This window comes from Sus scrofa, unplaced genomic scaffold, assembly GCF_000003025.6.
Source record: "Sus scrofa isolate TJ Tabasco breed Duroc unplaced genomic scaffold, Sscrofa11.1 Contig490, whole genome shotgun sequence".
Lineage (NCBI taxonomy): Eukaryota > Metazoa > Chordata > Mammalia > Artiodactyla > Suidae > Sus > Sus scrofa.
In genome coordinates this window covers 99,463-124,963 of record NW_018085226.1, presented here as the reverse complement: position 1 = coordinate 124,963, position 25,501 = coordinate 99,463, and the positions used below count along the sequence as shown (strand labels likewise).

General features: G+C 40.5%; 1 protein-coding gene across 2 annotated transcripts in view; it reads left to right on the top strand.

Moving 5' to 3' along the window:
• LOC100518860 (multidrug resistance-associated protein 4-like) overlaps nucleotides 1–25,501 on the top strand; it is a 168,193-nt gene that overhangs the window by 64,331 nt on the left and 78,361 nt on the right. For both annotated transcript variants that reach the window (XM_021082087.1, XM_021082086.1), the window contains one exon: nucleotides 10,056–10,135. In XM_021082087.1, coding sequence (XP_020937746.1) covers nucleotides 10,056–10,135 — 80 coding nt within the window. The remainder of the gene's footprint in view (nucleotides 1–10,055; nucleotides 10,136–25,501) is intronic.

Sequence of the window (25,501 nt, the reverse complement as noted above, 5' to 3'; positions counted from 1 at the left end):
TCCTCTTTGATTTCTTCAGTGATCCATTGGTTGTGTAGTAGCATGTTGTTGAGTCTCCATGTGTTGGTGTTTTTTGCAGTTTTTTTCTTGTTGTTGATTTCTAGTCGTATTGCATTGTGGTCAGGAAAGATGCTTAGTATGATTTCAATTTTCTTAAAGTTACCAAGGTTGGATTTGTAGCCCAGGATGTGGTCAGTCTTAGAGAATGTTCCATGTGCACTTGAGAAGAATGTGTATTCTGTTGCTTTTGGATGAAATGTCCTATAAATATCTATTAAGTCCATTTGGTTTAATGCGTCATTCAGGGCCCGTGTTTCCTTATTGATTTTCTGTCTGGTTGATCTGTCCATTGCTGTAAGTGGGGTATTAAAGTCCCCCACTATGATTGTGTTATTGTCGATTTCTCCTTTTAAGGTTGTTAACAGTTGCCTTATATATTGTGGTGAACCTGTGCTGGGTGCGTAGATTTTTGAAACTGTTATATCATCTTCTTGGATTGATCCTTTGATCATTATGTAATGTCCTTCTTTGTCCCTTAAAATATTCTTCATTTTAAAGTCTATTTTGTCTGATATGAGTATTGCTATTCCAGCTTTCTTTTGATCCCTGTTTGCATGAAATAATTTCTTCCATCCTCTCACTTTCAATTTGTATGTGTCCCTAGAAGTGAAGTGGGTCTCTTGAAGACAGCATACATATGGGTCTTGTTTTTGTATCCATTCAGCCAGTCTATGTCTTTTGGTTGGGGTGTTTAGTCCATTCACATTTAAGGTAATTATTGATATGTATGTTCTTATTGCCATTTTATTAATTACTTTGGATTTGTTTTTGCTACTCTTTTTCCTTTCTCTTGTTCTTTTCTGCCTATAGAAGTTCCTTTAGTATTTTTTGTAAGGTTTAGTGTTGCTGAATTCTCTCAGCTTTTGCTTTTGCTTATCTGTGAAGATTTTGATTTCTCCTTTAAATCTGAATGAGAGCCTTGCTGGGTAGAGGAATCTTGGTTGGAGGTTTTTTCCTTTCATCACGTTGAGTATATCATGCCACTCCCTTCTGGCCTGCAGAGTTTCTGTTGAAAAATCTGCCGATAACCTTATTGGGGTTCCCTTGTATGTTATTTGTTTCTTTTCCCTAGCTGCTTTCAAGATTTTCTCTTTTTCTTTAATTTTGGTCAGTTTGATTAATATGTGTCTCAGGGTGTTCCTCCTTGGGTTTACTTTGTATGGTACTCATGCTTCCTGAATTTGAATGAGTGGTTCCTTCCCCATGTTAGGGAAGTTTTTGGCTGTAATCTCTTGGAATATTTTTTCTGTCTCCTTCTCTCTCTCTTCTCCTTCTGGCACTCCTATAATACAGATGTTGATGCGTTTCACATTGTCCCAGAGTTCTCTGAGACTCTCTTCATTTGTTTTCAATCATTTTTCTCTTTTCTGTTCCACAGCAATGACATTTTCTAAATAAATAATGTTATCATGAGATAATCTATGGTGTCTTGAGTGTTCTTTTCATTCTTGGAAACCAGGATTAATCTGTTATAATTTTCCCCATCATTTAGGTAGAAACTCTTTAATATCTAGAAAAAAGATGAGGAACTTCAAAGTACACTTTGAGTGAAAGTTTATTAAAATACTGTGATTACATGGAAAGCTATCATAAATTCCAAGTCTCTTCTGGAAATATTTTCTTTTCATTATTGCATTTGTGTTTTATTTTTTAAATGATTTTTTATTTTTCCATTAGAGTTGGTTTACAGTGTTCCGTGTAAATCAAGTCACCCATACTTATATACATGCTTTTTCTCACATTATCCTCCATCATGCTTCATGACAAGTGACTAGATGTAGTTCCTGGTGCTATACAGCAGGATCTCATTGCTAATCCATTCCAAATGCAATCTGTTAACCCTAGATTCCCAGTCCATCCCACTCCCTCCTCCTCCCCCTTGGCAACCACAAGTCTTTGCTCCAAGTTCATGACTTTGTCTTCTGTGGAAAGGTTCATTTGTGCTGTATATTAGATTCCAGATAGAGGTGATATCATGGTATTTGTCTTTCTCTTTCTGACTTACCTTGCTTGGTATGAGAGTCTTAGTTCCATCCATGTTGCTGAAAATGGCATTATTTTGTTCTTTTTTATGGCTGAGCCAACTAAATCTAACAACATATAAAAAAGATCATACACCACAACCAAGTGGGATTCATCTAGGTTCACAAGGGTGGTTCAACACACGCAAACCAATCAACATCATACGCCACATTAACAAAAGAAAAGTTAAAAACCACATGATCATCTTAATAGATGTAGAAAAAGCATTTGACAGAGTCCAACATCCATTCATGATCAAAACTCTTACCAAAGTGGGTATAGAGGGAACATACCTTAACTTAATAAAAGCCATTTATGACAAACGCTCAGCAAATATAATACTCAATGGAGACAAGCTGAAAGCCTTCCCACTAAAATCTGGAACAAGACAATGATGCTCACTCTCATTATTGAACATAGTATTTGAAGTCCTATCCACAGCAATCTGACAAACAAAGAAAGAATGACAGGTATCCAAATTGGAAGAGAAGAGGTAAAATTATCACTGTATGCAGAGGACATGATACTATATATAGAAAATTGTAAGTAATCCACACAAAAAACTGATCAACAAATTCAGCAATAGCAGGATACAATATTAACTTTCAGAAATCAGTTTCATATCTGTATACTAAGAATGAAATATTAGAAAAGGAATACAAAAATACAATACCTTGTAAAATCACTCCCCCCAAATTAAATAGGAATAAACCTGACCAAGGAGATGAAAGACTTATATGCCAAGAACTATAAGACATTAATCAAGGAAATCAAGGAGGATTCAAAGAAATGGAAAAAATATTCCATGCCCATGAATTGGAGGAATTAATATTGTAAAATGTCCATACTACCCAATCTACAGATTAGATGTGATCCCTATCAAATTACCCACGACATTTTTCACAGAATAGACCAAACAATCCAAAAATTTATATGGATCCATAAAAGACTCAGAATTGTCAAATCCTGAGGAACAAAAACCAAGCAGGAGGCATAACTCTGCCAGACTTCGGGCGATATTACAAAGCCGCAGTAATCAAGACAGTGTGGTACTGGTACCAAAGCAGACATACAGACCGGTGGAATAAACTAGAGAACCCAGAAATAAACCCATACACCCGTGGTGAATTAATCTTTGACAAAGGAGACAAGAATATAAAAATGGAAAAAAGTCTTTTCAGCAAGTGGTGCTGGGAAAACTGGATAGCTACATGTAAATCAATGAAACTGGAACACACCCTCACACCATGCATGAAAATAAACTCACAATGGCTTAAAGACTTAAATATGAGACGAGATACCATAAAACACCTAGAAGAGAGCATAGGGAAAACATTCTCAGACATAACCGTACAAATGTTTTCTTTGGTCAGTCTCCCAAGGCAACATAAGTAAAAGCAAAAATAAACCAATGGGACCTAATCAAACTGACAAGCTTTTGCACAGCAAAGGAAAAAAGCAAAAAAACCCAAAAAAGACAACCTATGGAATAGAAAATAATTTCAAATGATGCAACTGACAAGGGATTAATTGCTAAAATATTTAATTTTATTTTACATTGGAGCATAGTTAATTTACAATGTGTTAGTTTCAGATAGACATCAAGGTGATTCAGTTATACACATATCTATTCTTTTTCAGATTATAGAATAGAGTTCCCTGTGCTATACAGGTCCCTGCTGATTATTATTAATAGATGTTTAATAGCGTTTTCCAGTGTGTCCAGTAAAATAGCTCTGTGACATAGATGTGTTGACATGAATTTTCTGTGTCACTGTAGTCAGTCCCCAACAAGCATCCTTCTTACTGATGTTGCTTGTGAACAAGCCCGAGTTTGATTCAGAAGCAAAGGAAAGCTTTATTCTTTGATCAAAGTGTGAGCGGTACAAGCTTGAACTCTAGGGTACATGCTTTCCCCTAATGGTCCTGGGCAGGGCAATTTTATAGGGTTCTTATTAGTGCACTCGGCCCACTGCCGCCATCTTGAATTAGAGCCACTTCCCACTAGGGACTCTGGTCTGAGGGCCAGGTGTGAGGCCTCTGTATGTGTTACCCTATGAACAAGTAAAACTAGACTTTCAAAGAAAAAAAAAATTTTAGACTTTATTTGACTACCCAGATTCTATTTTTATTTTTATTCTTTGTCTTTGTGGGGCCACACCCACAGCATATGGAGGATCCCAGGCTAGGGGTCTAATCGGAGCTGCAACTGCTGGCCTACACCACAGCTCACTGCAGTGCCGGATCCTTAACCCACTGAGCGAGGCCAGGGATCGAACCTGTGTTCTCATGGATGCTAGTTGGGTTTGTTAACCAGTGAGCCATGAAGAGAACTCCAGAGTCTGTTTTTATTTCCTGGGAACTGTTAGTGGGTTTTTCCAGTGACAGTATGACACTGTACTTTGAAACATGAATGTCCCAAGTCAGAAAACAACTTCAGAATATGCTCGAGCACCTCTGTACATGAGGCATTGGTCCAGGCACTGGGGGGTAACAGCAGTGAATGAAACAAAACCCTGCCCTAATAATGTCCATATTCTAATTTAATTTGTGTAGATAAAAAGGAGACGGATGATTGTTAGCTCCTAGTAGCAAAGAATGGAATTTAAAAGGCAATAGTTGTACATGTAGGTAAGACAGGTAAATTTAAAGGTTTTTGAGGCAGAAGCTGTTACTGATCCCCACTCGGTTGTGACCCCTCTTCGCCTAGAGTCACAAAGGCCGCTTTTGAAACCAAGTTCTGTTTAGCAGAGCAGAAATTTTATCCATTGATTAAGGAATGAGGAGGGAGAGCTCTTGCTCTAAAAACACCTTCTCCCCAAGGGGGGGGGGAGTAAAGGAGCTTTAAGGGGTAGGAGGCAGGCACATCGCTGGGGCTCTAGGAGGTGGGTGGAGATTTCTAGGAGCAGCTTGGGGAGCTGGGGCACACTCAGTCTTCCAGGCTCCTTTGCACATGGCAGGAGTCGTACCTGTCAGAGTATAGTTCCCCGCCTTGGACAGGGATCTTAACATGGTGATGAAGCAGAGGTAACTTTCAGACACCTCCAGGTCTCATCTGCACAGGCATATTCCTGTGGTCACATCAAAGCCTTTTCAGGGTGACTGAACACTGCATCCTCTTAAAGCACGGCTGCGAAACATCTCTGTCCAGTTCCAAGTGCTGTTAGAACAAAAGGCAGGGATTCTTGAGCCCTCAGGGGAAGATATGGGTGACAACAGAACATCGTTAGAAATGTTCAGTTTCGTCCTTGTCACTAAAAGTATGGGCTCTGGACCAGCAGCATCAGCATCACCTTGGAGTTGTGAGAAATTCAGAATCTCAGACCTCAGGCAGCACTCTTGAGAATACACATATTTTAACCAGATCCCTGGGAGATATGTGTACAGATTAAAGTTTAGGAAGCGTTATTGATGTGCGGGTTGGGCGATTTCTCATCTGCCTGCACTTGGATCCACAGGAACCTTCCACAGGCTGGTAGTTTCCCCAGCGTGTTTATAATGGAAGAAGACCAAAGTGTTGGTTAACTCTGTAGTGACCAGAATTGGTCTTTCCACCTGCGTCCCCTGATTGACATGTAGCGAGATGGTCCCTGAGTGGGTTCTGGGTCTTACAGTCTCTCTTCACTAAAGCCACTTTTAAAATAATCATTTTTTAGACATCTGTTATGTTTTTGTGTGAGTCCATCTACACAGGTTTCCCATCAAAAGAACAGTTGAAAGCCAGTGAGTTTATGGTGTTTTACTAGTAAATCCCATTTGAGCACCATCACCCACCCCCTGTCCAGCACTTTGCGTTTTGTTATAGATTTTGTGTGAAATGTGGTCCATATTTACAAAGAATAATCTAGAGGTGAATACAAGACTAACATACATGAAAAGTAGTTAAACCACTAAGTAGGTTATACAGAATATGTTCTGAGAATAACCTGAGACCCTAGGTGGAATCTGGAAGCAGGTTGAAATAGTCCCTCATGAAACAAATGTCAGAAAACCTATGCTTTTAAACATGAAAATGGCTAATCTCTTTGCTGAGAGTGTGAGGAGTCTTATTTTATTTATTTATTTTTTTTGTCTTTTGTCTTTTGTTGTTGTTGTTGTTGCTATTTCTTGGGCCGCTCCCGCGGCGTATGGAGGTTCCCAGGCTAGGGGTTGAAACGGAGCTGTAGCCACTGGCCTAAGCCAGAGCCACAGCAACGCAGGATCCGAGCCGCGTCTGCAACCTACACCACAGCTCTCGGCAACGCCGGATCGTTAACCCACTGAGCAAGGGCAGGGACTGAACCCGCAACCTCATGGTTCCTAGTCGGATTCGTTAACCATTGCGCCACGACGGGAACTCCATTTATTTATTTATTTATTTATTTATTTTAGGAGTCTTATTTTAGGTCCTACTTGGTTATGGGGTCTCTTTAGTCCTCAGCACTAAGTCAAAATGGAGGTTGGAGGCAGGTGCTGGGCAACAGCAAAATATATCAGCTGAAAGTGCGTGTTATAAAAATAGTTTTAAAAGTAGGTTGGGAAGTTCCCCCTGTTGTGCAGTGGGTTAAGGATCTGGCCTTGTCGCTACAGCAGCTTGGGTCACTGCTGTGATGCAGGTTTGATCCCTGGCCCGGGAACTTCCACAGGCCACAGGTGCTGCCGAAAAAATAATAATTAAAAAAATTAGTAGTTCAGTAGGGGCTATAGCGTGTCCTAAGTAATTGTAAGTAGCCCTGAAGGACATCGCCATGTTTAAAACAGTTAAACTACTGATACTGAAATTGTAAATCTGGGTTGTCATGAAAAGATGCCTTTCTGCTCTATCTTTGTTTAAGATGATCTTATTGTACAGCATAGGGAGCTATATTCAATATTCTGTAATAAACCATAATGGAGAAGAAATAAAATTGAAAGATGTTAAAAGTCTCTTGTCTTCATCAAAAAGATTCTGGTAAAAGGACTAAGATGTTATTGAAAAGATACTGAGTAATTTGAAATTTTAATTTTACAAAAAGCTGTCATTTCCCCAACTAATTTTATCTTATTTTTGCTTTTTAGGGCTGCACCCATGGCATGTGGAGGTTCCCAGGCTAGGGGTCAAATCAGAGCTACAGCTCCCAGCCCATGCCACAGCCACAGCAACCCAGGATCCGAGCCGCATCTGCACCCACCACCACAGCTCACTGAGCAAGGCCAGGGATACGAACCTGCATCCTCATGGATGCTAGTCGGGTTCATTACCACTGAGCCATGATGGGAACTCCTCCCAAACTGATTTTAGTGAGCAGTCAGTTGTTGTCCCTGTGGTGGTGGTTCTAGTCCAGGCTTTGGGTTCTAGGGGCAGAATCTACCCAGGTTAGTTCAGAGGAGGAGGCTTGATGGAAAGGAAGTGGGCATCTCGTGGAGCTGGAGCAGTGCTGACTTTCCTGGGAACTGAGTCCTCATGGGAGCTGGGGCCATTGTCACAGGGCTCCTGCTTGTTCCCAAGCCTCTTTGTCCTTCACCTTTGCTGGGTGTGGTGAGTCTGCACCACTTTACTACTTCTCTCGTGGCCTCTAATGACTTGGTAGCTAGTCAGTGGCTTAGCTCCACCTGGGCCCTTCTGGTCAGTTAGCTGTGCCAGAGCTGTGGGGGTTCCTGAGAGGGCAGCACAGTTATTCCAAGCCTGTCCAGTAAAGATAAAGGAGCTCACATGAGTGGCAGATTCCTGGAGCTACCTTTGCCAGCAAGAGTCTCAAGGAGGAGCAAGGGCTAAGGCTGAGATCTGGAGAGATGGGGCCGGGATCGAGGACCTTGTTGGTGGGAAGAAGAGAGAGGAGCGGGCCCCCATCAGAATAAGGACCCGTGTCCAGGAGTGAGGGAAGGGAGGGAAGGTCGGTACCTCTCTTCTGTCTCCTCTCTCCTCACTGATCCTAGAAACATGGTAGATTTGATTTGCTAAAGAAAGGTGGATGCAGATGAGTTTATTTTTAAATGACAAGTTGAGACCTGTTGGTAGTTATGTGAGGTCAAGAGAAGTCAAAGGTTAATAAGAACTTTTCATGCTGGTTGTTTGGGCAGAGTCTAGGCAGAGTTTGAGAGGTTGAGTGTAGGTAGTTATGGATCAACTTCAAAGGCTTTTTTCTATTCACTTTAGATGTGCTGACAGTAAGATGTTTTGTAGGGCAGCCAAGTGCTCAAGGAATTCACTTCCTTCAAGGAGGTGAAAGGCTCTCCTAACAAGAGAAATTGGTTTTACTTTGCATGGTTATAAGGACGGAATAAGCAGCAGAGGTTGGATGTTCCAGGAAGACAAGGTTCATTTTCCTGTGTGGAAGCCCTGTCTAACACAACAGTCTGAACATGGACTGGGTTCCCCTGTTCACAGTGGGTTCCCCTTCCCTCTGCATCCCTGGAGATAATTCAGCAGGGGCCATGTGTCATTTGGATGAAGAGTCATGGCATGTGTGTGAAGGGAATTCATCATAAGGATTTATTTTGGAGACCTTTGAGAAAACTTTAGTACTACAGGACCGTGAACTTTAACTTGAGATGTCTGGTTTTCTTTTATTAACAGTAATCTGTGTGCGTGTGGCTTCAATTTCTTTTTAAGTTAATCATTCAAAGGCTAGTGTCAGCTGAAAAAAATGCACAACCTACATGTTGAGAGTGAAGCAATTTAATGCTTTTCTATGTTTGGGAAGATGCAAAGGTCTGGGCTCACTGGAACCATTCTTTGATCTGCACTTCGGCCATCTGGGGCCATTATGCCATGTTTTCTCATCCTGTTTCCTCAGGGTGCACTGTTGGGGGGCAGCTGCAGTGTCTGATGGCTGCCACACCCTTTGTTTACTGATGTGACAGGCAGCATTTTTAGTTCCCACTAGATAGAATTAGTTCTCATTTTCCAGCCCGGCTGTTTCTAAGATATACTGTTTTCATGGATTCTCAGATGGGAAACAAAATCAATGATGATAAGTGATTTTTAGTTATTAAGTAATACTTCTGTTTTCCTGCCTCCATCCTTCTGGTCTTCCTGGATCTTATGCATGAGTCTGTGTTTGTCACACCCGGTGCACCTCTGAAAATAATGACTTACTACCCCAGTGGGAAACTCACAACTTGGAAATGGCAGAAACACATGATTCCCCAAAATGTGAGGTCCTCTATTGAGGGGAAAAATTACAGAGATGTTATAATTATGTTTATTTAAAAAGTATGACTTAGCAAAATTTATTTTGATAACTAAAGCAAAATTAGAGTCATAATCAGGATTAACTTAAATATTTTGCAATTGTATATTTACCGACTTAGCACTTAGAACGAGTCTTAGATGGGATGGATCTAAAAGGAGGGACCATTCTCAAATTCAGGGACCCTTCCAGTACTGCCACAAGATTACTCCCCTCCATACTTTTAAAAATCAGGGCTCAGTGTATTTTGCAGTTGTATATTTACTGGATTAACACTTGGGATGAGTCTTAGATGGGATGGATCTAGAAGGAAGGAATTGGTGTTCCTACTGTGGCACAGTGGAAATGAACCCGACTAGTATCCAGAAGGATTTGGTTTCTATCCCTGGCCTCACTCAGTAGGTTAAGGATCCGGTGTTGCAGTGAGCTGTGGTGTAAGTCACAGACGTGGCTTGGACCCCGAGTTGCTGTGACTGTGGTGTCAGCCGGCAACTGCAGCTCCGATTCAACCCCTAGCCTTGGAACTTCCATATGCCGTGGGTCTGGCCCTAAATAAATAAAGTAAATAAAATAAAAATAAAAGGAAGGATTATTCTCAAATGCATCAACCCTTCTAGATACTGCCACAAGATTCCACTCCCCCCCGCCATACTTTTAAAAATCAGTGCTCAGTTTTAACTATCTAGTCACTGCCATTTGACGGTATTTTTGTTTCTCTTTAGGTATCATGGTATTTTCTATTTGTTTACCACTGACATTGGCTTATTTCATATGAATCTGCAATATGCAGAAACAGTAATTTCTCATGTGCTGTTCTTGCAGGAAGAATTTTAAATCGTTTCTCCAAAGACACTGGGCATATGGATGACTTGCTGCCCCAGATAATTCAAGATTTCATGCAGGTAATGTAACAGTACATCAAAGTTCTCACAGGGGAGCAAAGTGACTATTTTTTCAAGGCCTTTCATGGGGTTTAAGGGTGGGCCTTTCAGCCTGGTGCTGTGTCCTGTTATCTTAGTAAAAGGCCGTGTTTGGAGGAGAAAGGTGCGGTTGTGATTGGAAGGCTGAGTTAACATGAGTAATACCTGGTGTAGCAGTGGCTGCACAGTCACATCAGGGTTGGTTCAAAGCAGCGTCATGCTTGGGAAGTGGGTCTCCCTCTGCCGTCCAGGTATCTGGTGTGGATTCCCTTCCCGGTGAATGCAGTTCTTAATATAGAAACATCACCTCTCACATAGAGAGAGCCTAGATTAACTAAATGATGCATTGTGTTACCACAAAACATATTAACTGCACTCTTTTTGTTTGTTTGTTTTTTGGTTTTGATTTGGATAAATCCAGGTGTTGTTACATACAAAGAAAAGATTAGCAGTGACAAAGGTGAAAATAATACTTGAACAAGGACAATAGAAAGCAGTTATTGATGAATCAAAGTCTTTAAACCAGTAACTGAATGTAGGATCAAAATTAGCTCAGAAGATGTCTTTTTTTGTCTTTTTAGACAGTTTTTCTTTTCATCCATTGATTGCTCTGTCTTAAGGTGTCTTTAAAAAAAAAAAAGACCGTAACACCCACAAAATAGCATCTCTCCAGGCTTTGTTTTGTCTGTGACCTTGAGGTTCTAAAGAATGATGTTGGGTCACCTCAGCTCTCATTCTCATTCAGTATTGCTGCTCATGTGGGATGTTTTTCTGTTATTTAATTTTGTCTACTTTTCAGTGGTTTAGGCTGTGGGGGTTTCTTCATTTCCAAGTGTTCTTTTTAGAAATGAAAAGCATGTATCAAGAGCTGCATACAGAAATGCAGCCATGAATATCTGACTGCAAATCACATATTCTGTGGGCAAAGGCTTCCCCTGTTTTCCAGTGAGAAGTAAGCTGAGCCTCAGAGGCAGAGTACTTTTACTGCAGAGAGATTTTATTTTTTTGTTTTCTGCAAACTTATTTTATAATGTGTCCTGCTGAGTTTAGCTATGTAATTTATCCTCGGAAGCAGTCTTTCCCTACAAACCCATTTTGACAGTGATTGTTAATTAATTTGAAAACATTGTGTGAAAGGTCCTGTGTCTCTGCTACTACAAGTTAGAGCAAGCTTGGGTTTGCAGAGCTGGCTGCCCGCTGTGTGCTGAGCACATGGTTAATTAGTCCTCATAATCAGAAACCGTAACATGTTTTTCCTGGGTGTGAAGGACAGTGATGGATGCTGCCTGATTACCGTGTAAAACATTCTCAGTGGTGTGAGGAGAGAAAAGTCTAGTCTCACTGATTTCCAGTCCCAGCTCTGTCACTTTTAGGTCAATTATCTTGACGTTCTGGGACCTTCAGGTGCAGACATACTTTATCTAATTGGAAGTGAGAATCTGGTGTTTGAGAGAGACCTGGGGTGAGCTCAGCACCTGCGTAATCCTCACTGAGCAGGTAGTAGCTGAATCTTTGAAGATGGGTGAGGTTGCCTAGAGAGAGTGAAGCATTTTTAGGGGCCAAGATCAGAAGGTTATGGAGGCCTTTCTATTCAGAGCAAGAGCAGAGGAGACGCACATGAACAGCAGGGAAGAGAGGAGGAATAGGTTGGGGAACCGAGGAAGGACAGGTCTCTTCAAGGCAAAGGAGAAGCTAATTCCTCAGAGTTGCTGGCTGATGTGGGACCAGGAAGCCTGTGGTGACCAGAGGAGAAGGTTTCAGCTGGGAGGAGGCCAGAGGGCAAAGGGCTGAGACTGGAGGGAGCGGAGGTGCAGGCAGGCTGCTCTGAAGGAGTCTGACTGAAACAGGAGGGAGGCCTGTTGGGAATGAAGGCTCTGAGGAGGGGCTGCTGCTTGTTGGGTTTAGTTTGTGGGTCAGAGGAGGACGTGGTGGTATTTCCCTCTCTGCCTCCTTCCCTTCACCAAACAGGGACCAGCGTTGAGGCCCTGAGGCTCAGGGGGGAGTCAGGCACGAAGCCCTCCGCTCATGGGTCTCCTCCAGCTTCCCGAAGGGTGGGGGGCATCCAGAGACGCCCCCCTTGCTGCCTTTGGATCCTGATTGTGCGAGAGGGCTGTGCAGAAAGTCCTGGAAGGCAAACTGGCTGTGGGGTTGGAGGCAGTGGGGAGCCTGGTCCAGGAGGAGGTGGGCAGAGCTTCCAGGAGGTGACCTTTGATCCCAGATGAGAGGAAAAGGCCCCTGTGGGTGGAGGGCAGGAGGTGCTGCCAGAAGCTGAGTTCCGGGTGAGAGCCAGTCTTTTCTTTCTGTCATCCGCTGAGAGTGGGGTCAGGAAGGGGCTTGAAGAGGGTTGTTCACTTTTGTTTTAAAGGACATATAGTGCCCAGTGTGTTTGAACTCATCTTTGCTAATTCTGCTCATCCTTGGTATGTTTGATAAGCCTTGGATGATGCTTGATCATTTTCATTTTTAATTGCATCACTTCTAAAGTGTAAAGTGTTCTTCTCTATACTTTCCCTTATCTAATACTTTCTCATTCCCTTAAATAAAATCTCAGACAGTTTATTTACTGGTTTGTAAGAGTGATGCCAAGGATGGCTAAAGAAAACCCTGGATTCTGAGCAGTGGTCCCCACTGCAGGTCAGCCCAAACCTAAGGCAAAGACATTCAGAGGCCATGTCCCAGCCGAGGGGAATCAGGAGTGTGGACGCCATCACGTGCACTGACTCATCCCTCCCAGTTATGTGGCCTGTCCAGTCACATTATAGTTGGTGGCTAAACTGGAGCCGTTCGCCTTCCGGAGGAGGAAGGCAGGCAGCATGAAGAAAACTGTTTGTGTGGTGTGCTTCCACCTGACAACCATGTGTGAGGTCAGCGCTGTGAGAGTGGTGGAGCGGGGCCCGTGGTCTCCCTTTCCAGGCTTGAGTCCTGGCTCCCCCCTTCCTGCCTCTGCCCCACAAAGCCGCACTTTCCTTCTCTGTAAAGTAGGACAATAAGACCAACTTCATGAGGGTCGTTGGGAAGACACAGTGAAGTCCTGGTAATAAACCTCTTAGCGTAACATCTAAGTGCATGTTGAGCACTCAGTAATGGGCAGTTACATTTTAAAAAACCATATGTCTTTTTAAGTGGGAGAAATGGACTTATAAGGCATTATGTTGCATTGAAGTTATTGTTACAGGCAGTTTCCAGGGACATAATATCACCTCATGAATTTGTATTGTAGGTTTGTAATGCTTGAAGATGTTAGTGGACACTTTCCCATATAGACTCACAGAATAAAAATCAATTATTTTCCAAAATAGACCATTGAGCATTAAATATTTCAATTTAATGTAACTTTTCCTACAATTTGCCAAAGTCCGGGATAACATTGAGTAAGGAGTTTCAGTTATCTACAGTTCTTGTCATTAAAATCATCACTTCCAAGAAATCTTCATCCTACTAAAGCAAGTAAACATGAAGCTAAGATGCAGACGTTGGATTTAGGCATTTTAATTAAAAAAAAAAAAAGGCACTGCTCTGAGCATGCAAAGTTGAACTCAGCTACCCTCAGCAAAATGCAATAATTTATTGAGGAAAACTAAATTGCAAAACCTTTCCTCCCCACACAGCCCTCATACAGAAAAAAGAAAAAAAATAATCAATAGCTCGGCTTTGCCTAAAAAACCCACTTTTCCTCTCCTTTCCTAATACAAAGGGCTAATCCTGAGGCTCCTTGAGCCCCCAGTGCTGCAGTGGTGGGACCAAATGGAACGTGTCATTCCCTCCTCCCCGCATGCAAAACACAGTGACTGCAGCCCTAGAAAGTGAAAATGCCCAAGAAAAAGAAAATGGGAAGCAGGTGCCCTCAGTCATTCCTTCCCAGAGTGGGGAGCACAGAAGAAGGAGCTGCTGCCTCTGGACACTGAGAACAAAGCCAGCCTGAGACTCAGCATAAGGGGCGGGTCACTGGCTTTTAGAGAAGCAAGAGTGGAACTGCCTTTCCTTGTCTCAGCACCACTGACCGTGCATCTCATGGTGTAGAGACCTCAGGGAATGTGTGTGGAAGCATCCCAGCCTCTTTCACTGAGCAGTGACCTTGTCATGTTGAGATTCCTGTGGAGTGTTGACCCCTTTCCCCACCCCCTCCCTCAGATCCCCGTTGGGGATATTTATTTCTAGTGTGTGTATTTTATACTAGTCCTTTGTGAGTATTTTCTTCCAGTCTGTGGCTTGCCTTTTTATATCCTTAATGGAGATCAAGTTTTAATTTTGGTAAAGTCTGAAGTTTATTTATTTTCCTTTTGTAGTTCCTGTTTTGGTATCCTAAGGAATCTTTGCTTATCCTTAGGAGCGTGACAAAACTTTCCTGTTGTTCTACCTTTTTAGAAATTGCTGCATCTTGCTTTAATTTTTGTATATGGAAGCATAGTTAGTGCTTGAGCTTCACTTTTTTCTAGTGATTCTAGTCACATTTGTTAAAGACTTTGATGCACTGAGTTGGCACTTTGATTCAAAATTATTGAACTTTATGTGAGGAAGTCTGTGCCTGTATATTTTGTTTCATCAATCTCTTTACCTATCTTTATAGCAATTGTGCAGTGTTAGTTATTGTACATTTTTTAAGATTTGAAATCCAGTGGTTTAAGTCTTCTGTGTTTATTTGTGAAGATTGTTTGGATCATTCTAGATTCTTTACTTTTCTGTATAAACTTTATTTTTTTATTCTAATTTTTTTTCTCTTTTTAGAGCTGAACCCGCAGAATATGGAGGGTCCCAGGCTAGAGGTTGAATTGGAGCTGTAGCTGCTGACCTACACCACAGCCACAGCAACTCATGTTTTGAGCCATGTCTGCGACCTACACCATAGCTCACTGCAATTCCGGATCCTTAATCTGCTGAGTGAGGTCAGGGATCGAACCTGCCTCCTCATGGATTCTAGTCAGAGTCATTTCCACTGAGCCATGATGGGAACTCCTATGTGTAAACTTTAGAAGCATTTCAAATTGTTTTTTAACTGAAGCCTGCTGGGATTTTTACACATATTTCCTTTTAGTGTAGATCAGTTTGAGGAGTCTGAGTCTTAGCAATGTTGAATCTGCAGTTATGAAAATGGTAAATCTATCCACTTACTTAGGTCTCATTTAATTTTAGAAATATTTTGTAATATTTAGTATAGCTATCTTACACTTTTTTGCTTAAATGTATTTCTGAGTATTTGATGTATTTTCATTGCATTATTGGATTGTCTTTATTTATTTATTTTGCTTTTTAAAATTTATTTATTTTTAGGCTGCAACTGTGGCCTATGGAAGTTCCTAGGTTAGGGGTCAAATCAGTTGCAGCTGCAGGGCTATGCCCCAGCCATAGCAATGCAGGATCCTTGCTGTACCTGTGACCTACAGAACAGCTCATGACAACACCAGATGCTTAACCCACAAGCCATGCTAGGGATCTAGCCCTCATCCTCTTGGGTACTAGTGGGTTCATAACCCACTGAGCCATGACAGGAACTCCTATTGGATTGTTTTTAATTCTATTTTTTCAACTGCTTGTTGCTAGTATGTAAAAATACAGTCAATATATTTGTGGATTTAGTTTGTATTTACTGGAGTTGCTGGTGGTGTTTTTAAAAATTCTGTAGGATTTTGTATATATACAGTCATGTCAGTTGTAAATAATGATAGTTTTACTTCTTCATTTCCAACATTTATGACTTTTGAATTGTTGTAGCTAGAGCCTCTAGTACATCATGGAATAGAACTGATGAGATAAGATAATCTTTGTTTTGTTTTTTTTTTGCTTTTAGGGCCTCACCTGTGGCATATGGAGGGTCCCAGGCTAGGGGTCAAATCAAAGCTGTAGCTGCTGGCCTGCACCACAGCCACAGCCATGCAGGATCCAAGCCGCGTCTGTGACCTATACCACAGCTAACAGCAACACTGGATCCTTAACCCACTGAGCAAGGCCAGGGATCAAATCTGCGTCCGCCTGGATGGTAGTCAGATTCGTTAACTGCTGAGCCACAACGGGAACTACAAGATAAGATATTCCTGTACTCATCAAAATCTTGCAGTATTTTTACATTGCAGATGATGTTTACTGAGACTTTCTAGGTAGCTCTCTGTCATTAGATTGAAAACGTTTCCTTTAATTCCTCAATTGACAAGAATTTTACTTTTTTAAAAAAAATCAAGAATAGGTATTGAAAATGGACATATATTTTTCTATATTTCTTTAGATAATGATGTGATTATTCACCTATACTCTTTTAATGTGAATTATAGTGATTAGTGCTTGAGGTTAAACTTAGATTCCTGGAATAAACTCCATTTTGTCATAATACAGCATCTTTTTTCTTTTTCTTTTAATGTATCATTTTATGTAATTTGTTAATACTTTATCAAGAATTTTTGTATCTATTGTTTATCAAGGATAATGGCTCATAATTTGTTTTTCTTGTTTTTTGGTTTTGTTTGGTTGTTGTTTTTTTCCTTTTTTGGCCACATCTGTGGCATATGGAATTTCCCAGGCCAGGGATCAATTCCAAGCTGGAGTTTTGACCTGTGCCACAGCTAGAGCAATGCCAGATCCTCAACCCACTGTGCCACAGTGGGAACTCCTGTAATTTGCTTTTCTGGAAATATTTTGTCAGCTGGTTTTGGTATCAGAATTAGACAGGCCATGGAATTCCTGTCATGGTGCAGTGGAAACAAATCCAACTAGGAACCATGAGGTTGCCGGTCTGATCCTTGGAATCACTCAGTGGGTTAAGGATCTGGCATTGCCATGAGCTGTGGTGTAGGTCACAGATGTGTCTCAGATCTGATGTTACTGTGGCTGTGGCGAAGGCCAGCAGCTGTAGCTCCTATTGGACTCCTAGCCTGGGAATCTCCATATTCTACAAGTGCGGCCCTAAAAAGCAGAAAAAGAAAAAAAATTATGCAGGCCTCATGAAAATACATAGGAAATGTTTCCATTTTGTGATGGTCTTTTTTTTTTTTTTTTGCTATTTCTTTGGGCCGCTTCCGAGGCATTTGGAGGTTCCCAGCCTAGGGGTCTAATCGGAGCTGTAGCCATCGGCCTACGCCAGAGGCACAGCAACGCAGGATCCGAGCCGCATCTGCAACCTACACCACAGCTCACGGCAACGCCGGATCGTTAACCCACTGAGCAAGGGCAGGGACCGAACCCGCAACCTCATGGTTCCTAGTCGGATTCGTTAACCACTGCGCCACAATGGGAACTCCCGTTTTTATGTGTCAAATTGATCAGGTTACATTTCCCAGTTATTCAAACAAAAAGAATCAAGGCATTGCTGTACAGGTATTTTGTAGATGTGACTAAAGTCCATAATCAGTTGACTTTAAGTAAGAGTGATCATCCTAGATAGTCTATGTGGGCACAGTTCTGTCAGCTGAAAGGTCTTGAGATCTCAGGCTTCTCGAAATCGGTGGATGAACAGCATCAGCTCCTGCCCAAGAGCCACCCCCATCCCGTCCTTTCTAACAGCCCGCCCTTTGGATTTTGGACTTGCCTAGCCAAGACTGATTGTGAAATATTCTCTTTTTTATATTGTTAGATTCAGTTTATTGGTATGTTGTTTGATGTTCCTGAGATGGTTGGTTTGTAATTTGTCTTTAATGTCTTTATCTGGGTTTTATATGCTAGTAATGCTGGACTCAAATTCCCTGGATGAGTGTGGTAAGACTTTTTCACAGAATGTATTTGGTGAAGCCCTCTGGGCCCAAAATCTTTTCTGTGGGAAATTTAAGGATTACAGATTTAAGTTCTTAAATCAATATGAAATTATTCAGATTATCTCTGTCTCATTATGTCAATCCTTATATGTCATTTTCAAGATATTTGTCCTTTGCATGAACATTTAAACATTTATTAGCACAGTGTATATTATTTTCTCTTTTTAATGCCACTAGTGTCTCTTGTTATCTGGTTTTAATTCAAGTTAATGGTGATTTCTCCATTTTTTTTTCTTTTTACATTTCACTGATACTTTCAAAGAACCATGCTTTATGTTTGTTGTTTTCTTTTGTGTTTCTTTTTTTTTTGGTCTTTTTTGTATTTTCCAGGGCTACACCCACGGTATATGGAAGTTCCCAGGCTAGGGGTCTAATCGGAGCTGTTGCTGCTGGCCTACGCCAGAGCCACAGCAACACCAGATCTGAGCCATGTCTGCGACCTACACCACAGCTCACAGCAATGCCGTAACCTTAATCCACTGAGCGAGGCCAGGGATCATACTCACAACCTCATGGTTCCTAGTCGGATTTGTTAACCACTGAGCCATGGAGGGAACTCCTGTGTTTGTTTTTTTCCACATAGAAGTTGGTTTTCCATTGCATCTGTGTCTACTTTTTACTTATTTCCATTCTTTTACATATTTTAATATGCTGCAGTTTTTTGTTTTTCTCCTGTTTTAATGTGGATTTAAAAACCCTCAACTTTTAGCTTTTTTTTTTGGTATGACTTTATTTTTTGCTAGGGAATTTTGTCAGTTCACAGCAAAATTAAGTGGAAGTTTAGAGATTCCCCATGTATCCTCTGAAGCCTTCTAAAAATACGTTAAAAGCTGTAAATTTACTTCTAAGCACAGCTTCAATTTGCAGCCCTCAAATTTTAATATTAGTAGATTTTCATTTTAAGTCAGAATACTTTCTAATTTATTGTAATTTTGAACTAGGTGATATTTTCAAGTGTTTTATTGAGCTTCTAAATACTTATTAACTTTCTAGTTACCTTTTTGTTACCAATTACTTGTTAATTCCATGTAGGTTAGAATATGTTCTGTACAATTTCTGATCTTTGAAGTTTGTTGATTCTTGCATTAGTATAGTTATAATACAATTGAAAAGAATGTGTTATGTAGTTATTCACAGCAGTATTGTGTATTTCCTATTTATTTCAAGTTTATTGATCATGTTTTCACAATCATCTATGTCCCTATTGATTTTTATCAGTTTTGGGGGCGAATTTAAATCTCCCGCTATGAACATGGAATTGCCTATTTCTCCTGAGTTCTGTCATATTTTCCTTTATGTTATTTGAAAATATATTTGAAGCTATGTTATTAGGATTATATAAATTTAGATTTTAAAAAATATCCTCTGGATAAATTGGCCCTTTATTCATATGCAATGTTTTTATTTATTTCTAAGAATCCTTTCTAACTTCATGTTCATAGTGGTGTAGATAGATACTCCAGTTTTCTTTTCATTAGTGTTTTTAAGGAGTACCATTTTCAATGTTTCATCTCCTCTTTTCTATGGTGTTATTTTTAAGGTGTGCTTTATAAAAGTAGCAAATAGATGGACTGCAGTTTTGAATTTTTTAGTAAGCTTAAACCCTGACAAAGGGTAGAAAGGAAGCCACTGATCAATGAGATAGGCAGAACATGTGCATTATATTTTCCCCTGATGCTTTCTGCTGTAAACCAAATGCCACCATTCACTTTTCAGTCGAGTTGATTATGACTCTCAGTTGGGAGCTAATTGAAGAATACACATGTCCCTGAGCTAATGAGGTTGTGAAGAGATCCAAGGCAGGAAGGACGCGATTAGTGTATCCCAAGGAAGGGATAGGATGAGAAAAGCTGAGTCTCAAGGTTTGTATAGATCTCATCATAGAGATATGACACACCAATGTTCTATAATGTTCTGATTTAACAGAATTAACTGAGTTGGCTGATGTCAAAGGGAACAGAAGTGATAAAGGAGGGATTTGGGGACCAGAGCTGATCTCTGAACTCCCTGAGACTTGCAAGGTACCATAACAGCTTACACCTGCAGTCTCAATATTAATCATTGGTTGCTTTTAGGCTTAGGAGCTTATGGTTAAAAGCCTTCCACGTTTTTCTTTTTGCATCAATTTATCCTGTAATTGATGTGTAATGAATACGGGTTTGATAGAGGTTATATTTTATTTCTTGATCCTTTCAAAGATTTGTGTAGTCAGATCAGGATTTTACTGCCTCCATGAGAATCTTGTGTTAGCCAGCAGCACAGTCCATGTGATAGTCTTTTCATTGAAAGATTATTTTTTAAATTTCATATGTCTGCAGAATTAATAGATGCAAAGATCTCTCCTACCCACACATCAGTAAACAGCATACTGATCAAAAACAAGCTATTTTTTTCTCTCTCTAAATCATAAGGAAATCTTGCCTTGTTTTCTTGCCAGGAAGTGAATCTTGCTGTGTTTATTGCACTTTAGTTGTACCTTCTGCAGAATGAGCAATAATTTAAGGAAATCTGGACTATGTGTATTTATCACAGTTTGAAATAGAATTCTTAAGAATCTGACAGCAGAATTAAAATTTTTGAAATTCTTCTGTGATATTAGCAACCTTAATGATCCCAATTTCATATTTTAATACTGTAAACAATAAAAATACTATCTACTGATTGACTTTGTGTTTAAATATATACTTCACATTATGCCTAAAATAAGTATGAGAGCAGGCAAGTGAGGAATCATATAAGACTGGAGTGAGCCAAAGTATGGATGGCTTAGTTATTTGCATAAAGTAAGACGAATCCCTTTTTATTGATGTTTATAGACAGCATGTTCTTTGGCACAAGCTTCACAGAGCCTATTGGGAACGAATCCCTTGGAATTAAGGTTAGAGTAACATGTAGTTAGGTACCTAGGAATTCCTACAGGACTGTAAGCAACTGGGAAGGCAAATGCCCAGGAGGCCAACAGGGCCTTGTCCTCAGATGGTGCTTGTGGAAGGAGTGTGTTAATCTGCGATATGAGATACAGTGTTCATCCCACAGGGAGAGACGCCCTTGTGAACGTGGGATGAATGAATTGCAGCTGGTCATGGTGAATGACGTTTTTTCTGTTTTTGGATTCAGTTGACTAAAATTTTGTTGAGAATCTTTGCATCTATATTCATCAAAGCAATATTGGCCTGTAATTTTCTTTTTTGGTAGTGTCCAGTTTTGGGATTAGGGTGATTGTGGCTTCATAGAATGTCTTTGGAATTATTCTTTCTTCTCAACCTTTTGGAGAAGTTTAAAGAGAATGGGTGTAAGTTCCTCTTTGTATGTTTGGTGGAATTTGCCTGCAAAGCCGCCATCTGGTCCTGGACTTTTGTTTGTAGGGAGTGTTTAATTATATGTTCAATTTCATTTCTAGTGCTCTGTCTGTTCAGTTGATGTGTTTCTTGTTGATTTGGTTTTGGTGGGCTCTATGTCTCTAGAGAGTGTCTATTTCTTCTAGGTTGTCAAATTTGTTGGCATATAATTGTTGATAGTTTTATGTTTTTTGTATTTCTGCAGCATCTGTTGAGATTTCTACTTTGTCATTTCTCATTTTGTTTGAGTTCTTTCTCTCCTCTTCTTGGTGAGTCTGGCTAGAGGTTTGTCAATTTTGTTTACCCTTTCAAAGAACCAGCTCTTAGTTTTATTGATTTTTTTTCTCTAATTTTTTTTGGATCTCTATTTTATTTATTTCCTCTCTGATCTTTTGTGCTTTCCTTCCTTCTGCTGACTTTAAGTTTTGTGTGTTCTTCTTTTTCTAATTCATTTAAGTGGTGGGTTTAAGTTGTTGATTTGAGATTTTTCGTCTTTTTTGAGGAAGGCCTGTATTGCTATGAACTTTCCTCTAAGCAGTGGTTTTGCAGCATCCCGTAGATTTTGAATGGTTGTGTTTTCATTATCATTTTTCTCGAGGTATTTTTTAATTTCCCTTTTGATTTCCTCATCGGCCCATTTTTTTTTTTTTTTTTAGTAGTATGTTGTTTAGTCTCCATGTAGTTAGTTTTCTTTTAAATTTCTTTTTCTATGGTTGATTTCTAGTTTCATGCCGTTATGTTCAGAGATGATACTTGAGATAATTTCTGTATCTTAAATTTGTTGAGGTTAGTTTTGTGCCCCAGTATGTGGTCAGTTATTAAGAATGTTCCATGTGTACTTGAGAAGACTGTATATTTTGTTTTTTTCTTTTTTTGATGTAATGTCCTGAAAATATCAATTAAGTCTAACTTTTCTATTGTGTCATTTTGGATATCTGTTGCCTCATTGCTTTTCTGTCTAGAGAACCTGTCCATTTATGTGAATGGGGTGTTAAAGTCTCCTACTATTATTGTATTCCCATCAATTTCTCCTCTGATATCTGTTAGTATTTGTTGTATGTATTTGGGTGCTCCTATATTAGGGGCATATGTACTGATGATTGTAATATACTCTTCTTGACTCAATCATTTTATCATTAAATAGTGTCCTCCTTTATCTTTCTTTTTGGCCTTCATGTTAAAGTCTATTTTGTCAGATATGATTATTGCAACTCCTGCTTGCTTGTCTTTTTCATTCACATGAAAATCTTTTTCCACCCCCTCATTTTCAATTTATATATGTCCTTTGTCCTAAGGTTAGTTTCTTACAGGAAACATGTTGTGGGTTCTTGGTTTTTTGTACAGTCCGCTGCTCTGTCTTTTGATTGGAGCATTCAGTCCATTGACATTTTAAGGTAATTATTGATACATGTGTATTTATTGCCATTTTAAACCTTGTTTTCCAGTTGATTTTATGTTTCTCATTTGTTCTTTCTCTTTTTGTTTAGATGATTTCCTTTTATTTTATGCTTGTGCCCTGTTCTTTTTAGTGTTTGTGAATGTATTGTTTGGTTTTGATTTGCGGTTGCCCTGTTTTTCAAGTATGTTAACCCCTTCCTATATCTGCTTGCTTTTGCCTGATAGTCATATAGGCTTCAACTCATTCTAGGAAAAAAACAATAGTCTAGATTTTTTTACTTTCCTTCCCCACATTTTATGACTTTGATGTCCTTTTTTTTTAGCATCTTCATGTTTATCCTTTTCCGCTTCCTTGTGTTTATTGTCATTTTTATAATAGGGTTTTTTTTTCTCCCTTTTAGTTTTGTATACTGTCTTGTTTATGTGATTACGTTCCAGTTGTGATGCCTTATATCCTATTTCTTCTTACTTTTTTATTTAGAGGAGCCCTTTCAGTATTTCTTTTAGAAGGTGTTAAGTATTGTTGCACTCTGTCATTTTTTGTTTGTTGGAGAAATTCTTTATTCTTCTATTTTAAATGATATTCTTGTTGGGTAGAGTATTCTAGACTGCGCATTTTTTTCCCTTTTAGAAATTTGAATATATCCTGCCACTCTCTTCTGACCTGTAATGTTTCTGTAGAGAAATCAGCTGATAGCCTTATGGGGTTCCTTTATAATTAACTCTTTGTTTTTCTCTTGCTGCCTTTAGAATCCTCTCTTTTTCTTTAGCTTTTGCCTTTTTTTATTGTAATAAGTCTTGGTGTGCCTGTTTGGGTTGAACCTGTTTGGGCCCATCTGTGCTTCCTGTATCTTGATATCTGTTTCCTTTAGATTTGGAAAGTTTTCAGCCATAATTTCTTCAAATATAAGTTCAATCCCCTTTTCTTTGTCTTCTCCTTTTGGAATCCCTCTTTTGCATAGATTGGTCTGCTTTATATTATCCCATAGATCTCTTATGTTGCTTTCATGTTTTTTCAGTTGTTTTCCATCTGCTGTCCTGATTGGGTGATTTCCATTATTCTATCCTCCAAGTCACTAATTTGTTCCACTGCATTATTCACTCTGCTCTCCAATGTCTTTAACTCAGTTTGTGGATCTGTAAATGAATTTTCTTTTTTCTTTTCTTTTTTTTTTTTTTGCTATTTCTTGTTCTGCTCCTGTGGCATATGGAGGTTCCCAGGCTAGGGGTCTAATCAGAGCTGTAGCTGCTGGCCTACGCCAGAGCCACAGCAACGCGGGATCCGAGCCGCGTCCGCAACCTACACCACAGCTCACGGCAACGCCAGATCGTTAACCCACTGCGCAGGGGCAGGGACCGAACCCGCAACCTCATGGTTCCTAGTCGGATTCGTTAACCACTGCGCCACGACGGGAACTCCTGTAAATGAGTTTTCTAATTTATCTTGGCTCCTTATATTATCTAGGTCCTTTCTAACATAATGTGCATTACTGTTCATATCCTCTCTTAATTCCTTCAAAATCATTCTTAATTCCTTCAGTATTTTCACTGTCTCCTTTTTGAACTCAGTGTCTGTTAGACTACAGAGATCTGTTTCATTATTTGCTCCTGCAGGTGAATTTTCCTTTTTTTTTTTTTAACTGAGAATGGTTTCTGAGAGTCTTCATTTTGCTTAATTTTTCTCTTTCTGTGAGTTTAGGGAAATCAAGTACTGTGGTTTTGGAGGGCTGTTTATGTGCAAGAGTACTCCTGGGTATTTTGTGAGGGCTTACTACTTATTTTTGATATGAGCGTTTGGATACTTGCTGTCTCTTTCCTCAGTGTGAGCAGGCTGTTATCCCTTTGATAGGTTGCTGCGTGTGCACTGGGGGAGAAGAAGGCCATGGGCATGGCTAGTAGTCAGTGCCTGGTTGCTGGGCCCTTGACTGTAGGAAGGACCCCCAGGAAGGTGGCACATGCTGCTCCTAGTTGCAGGGCCCTGGGAAGTGGCAGTGAGCCTCAGGCACATTTAGGCAGAGCCTGGATCATGTGGCAGTGGCAGCAGTAGGGTGTGTTCATTCCCAGGTGAGTGAGAGCAATAGAGGGTGGTACTTGGTTGCATTGTGCTTACCTGTGCCAACTTCTAAGGTGACTGGGGCCACAGGTGGTGCCTGCTCATGGACACCTAGTGGTGATGGGCCATGGCCTCTAGAGTCAGAGATAACTGTGGTGTTTTGCCCCCACTGCCTGTAGACCACACAAGAAGCACCCCATCCTGCTTAGCCCACACATGAGGTATTGCCACTCATAGCCAGAGCAAGAGGGGCCATTGCACATAGCCTGCACAAGAGGCACCTTGCCACCCCTAGCCCTGCCCTCTGAGTGCCCATGCATGTGCAGAGAAAGATATTTCTGTGGTGGTCCACCCCTACTCCTCTTGTGTTCCCTAACAATGGCACCTTGCCTCTCCTGTGGGCCCAGACCTCCTCCTGGGCTCCCTTGGCTGTGGTGCTCCACTCCCTAGCTTCCTCAGGCTGTCTCCACATTGGCAACCCTAGTCCTTTCCCTGGAACTGACCTCTAGAGCCTGAGTCTCAGCACCCAGCCCAAACCCGAGCATCTCAAACCGTGGTGTCCTGGGGGGTGGTACTGATGGTCTTTGTGGCTCTGTCTCTATTTTGCCCTCTTCAGTCCAGTTGCTGCACTTTTCTCTGTGGCTTTGAGGTCCCTCCATTTTAGCTGATCTCCCTGTCAGTTAGGTGGCTTCCCAGGGTGTGTGCTCCTTTCCCCTTTCTCAGCCCTCTCAAGAGTGCTAGTCCCATCCAGATTCCTTATCTCTCTCTCTCTCTTTTTTTTCCCCTTTTGTTCTACCCAGTTATGTGGAGGGTTTCTTGCTCT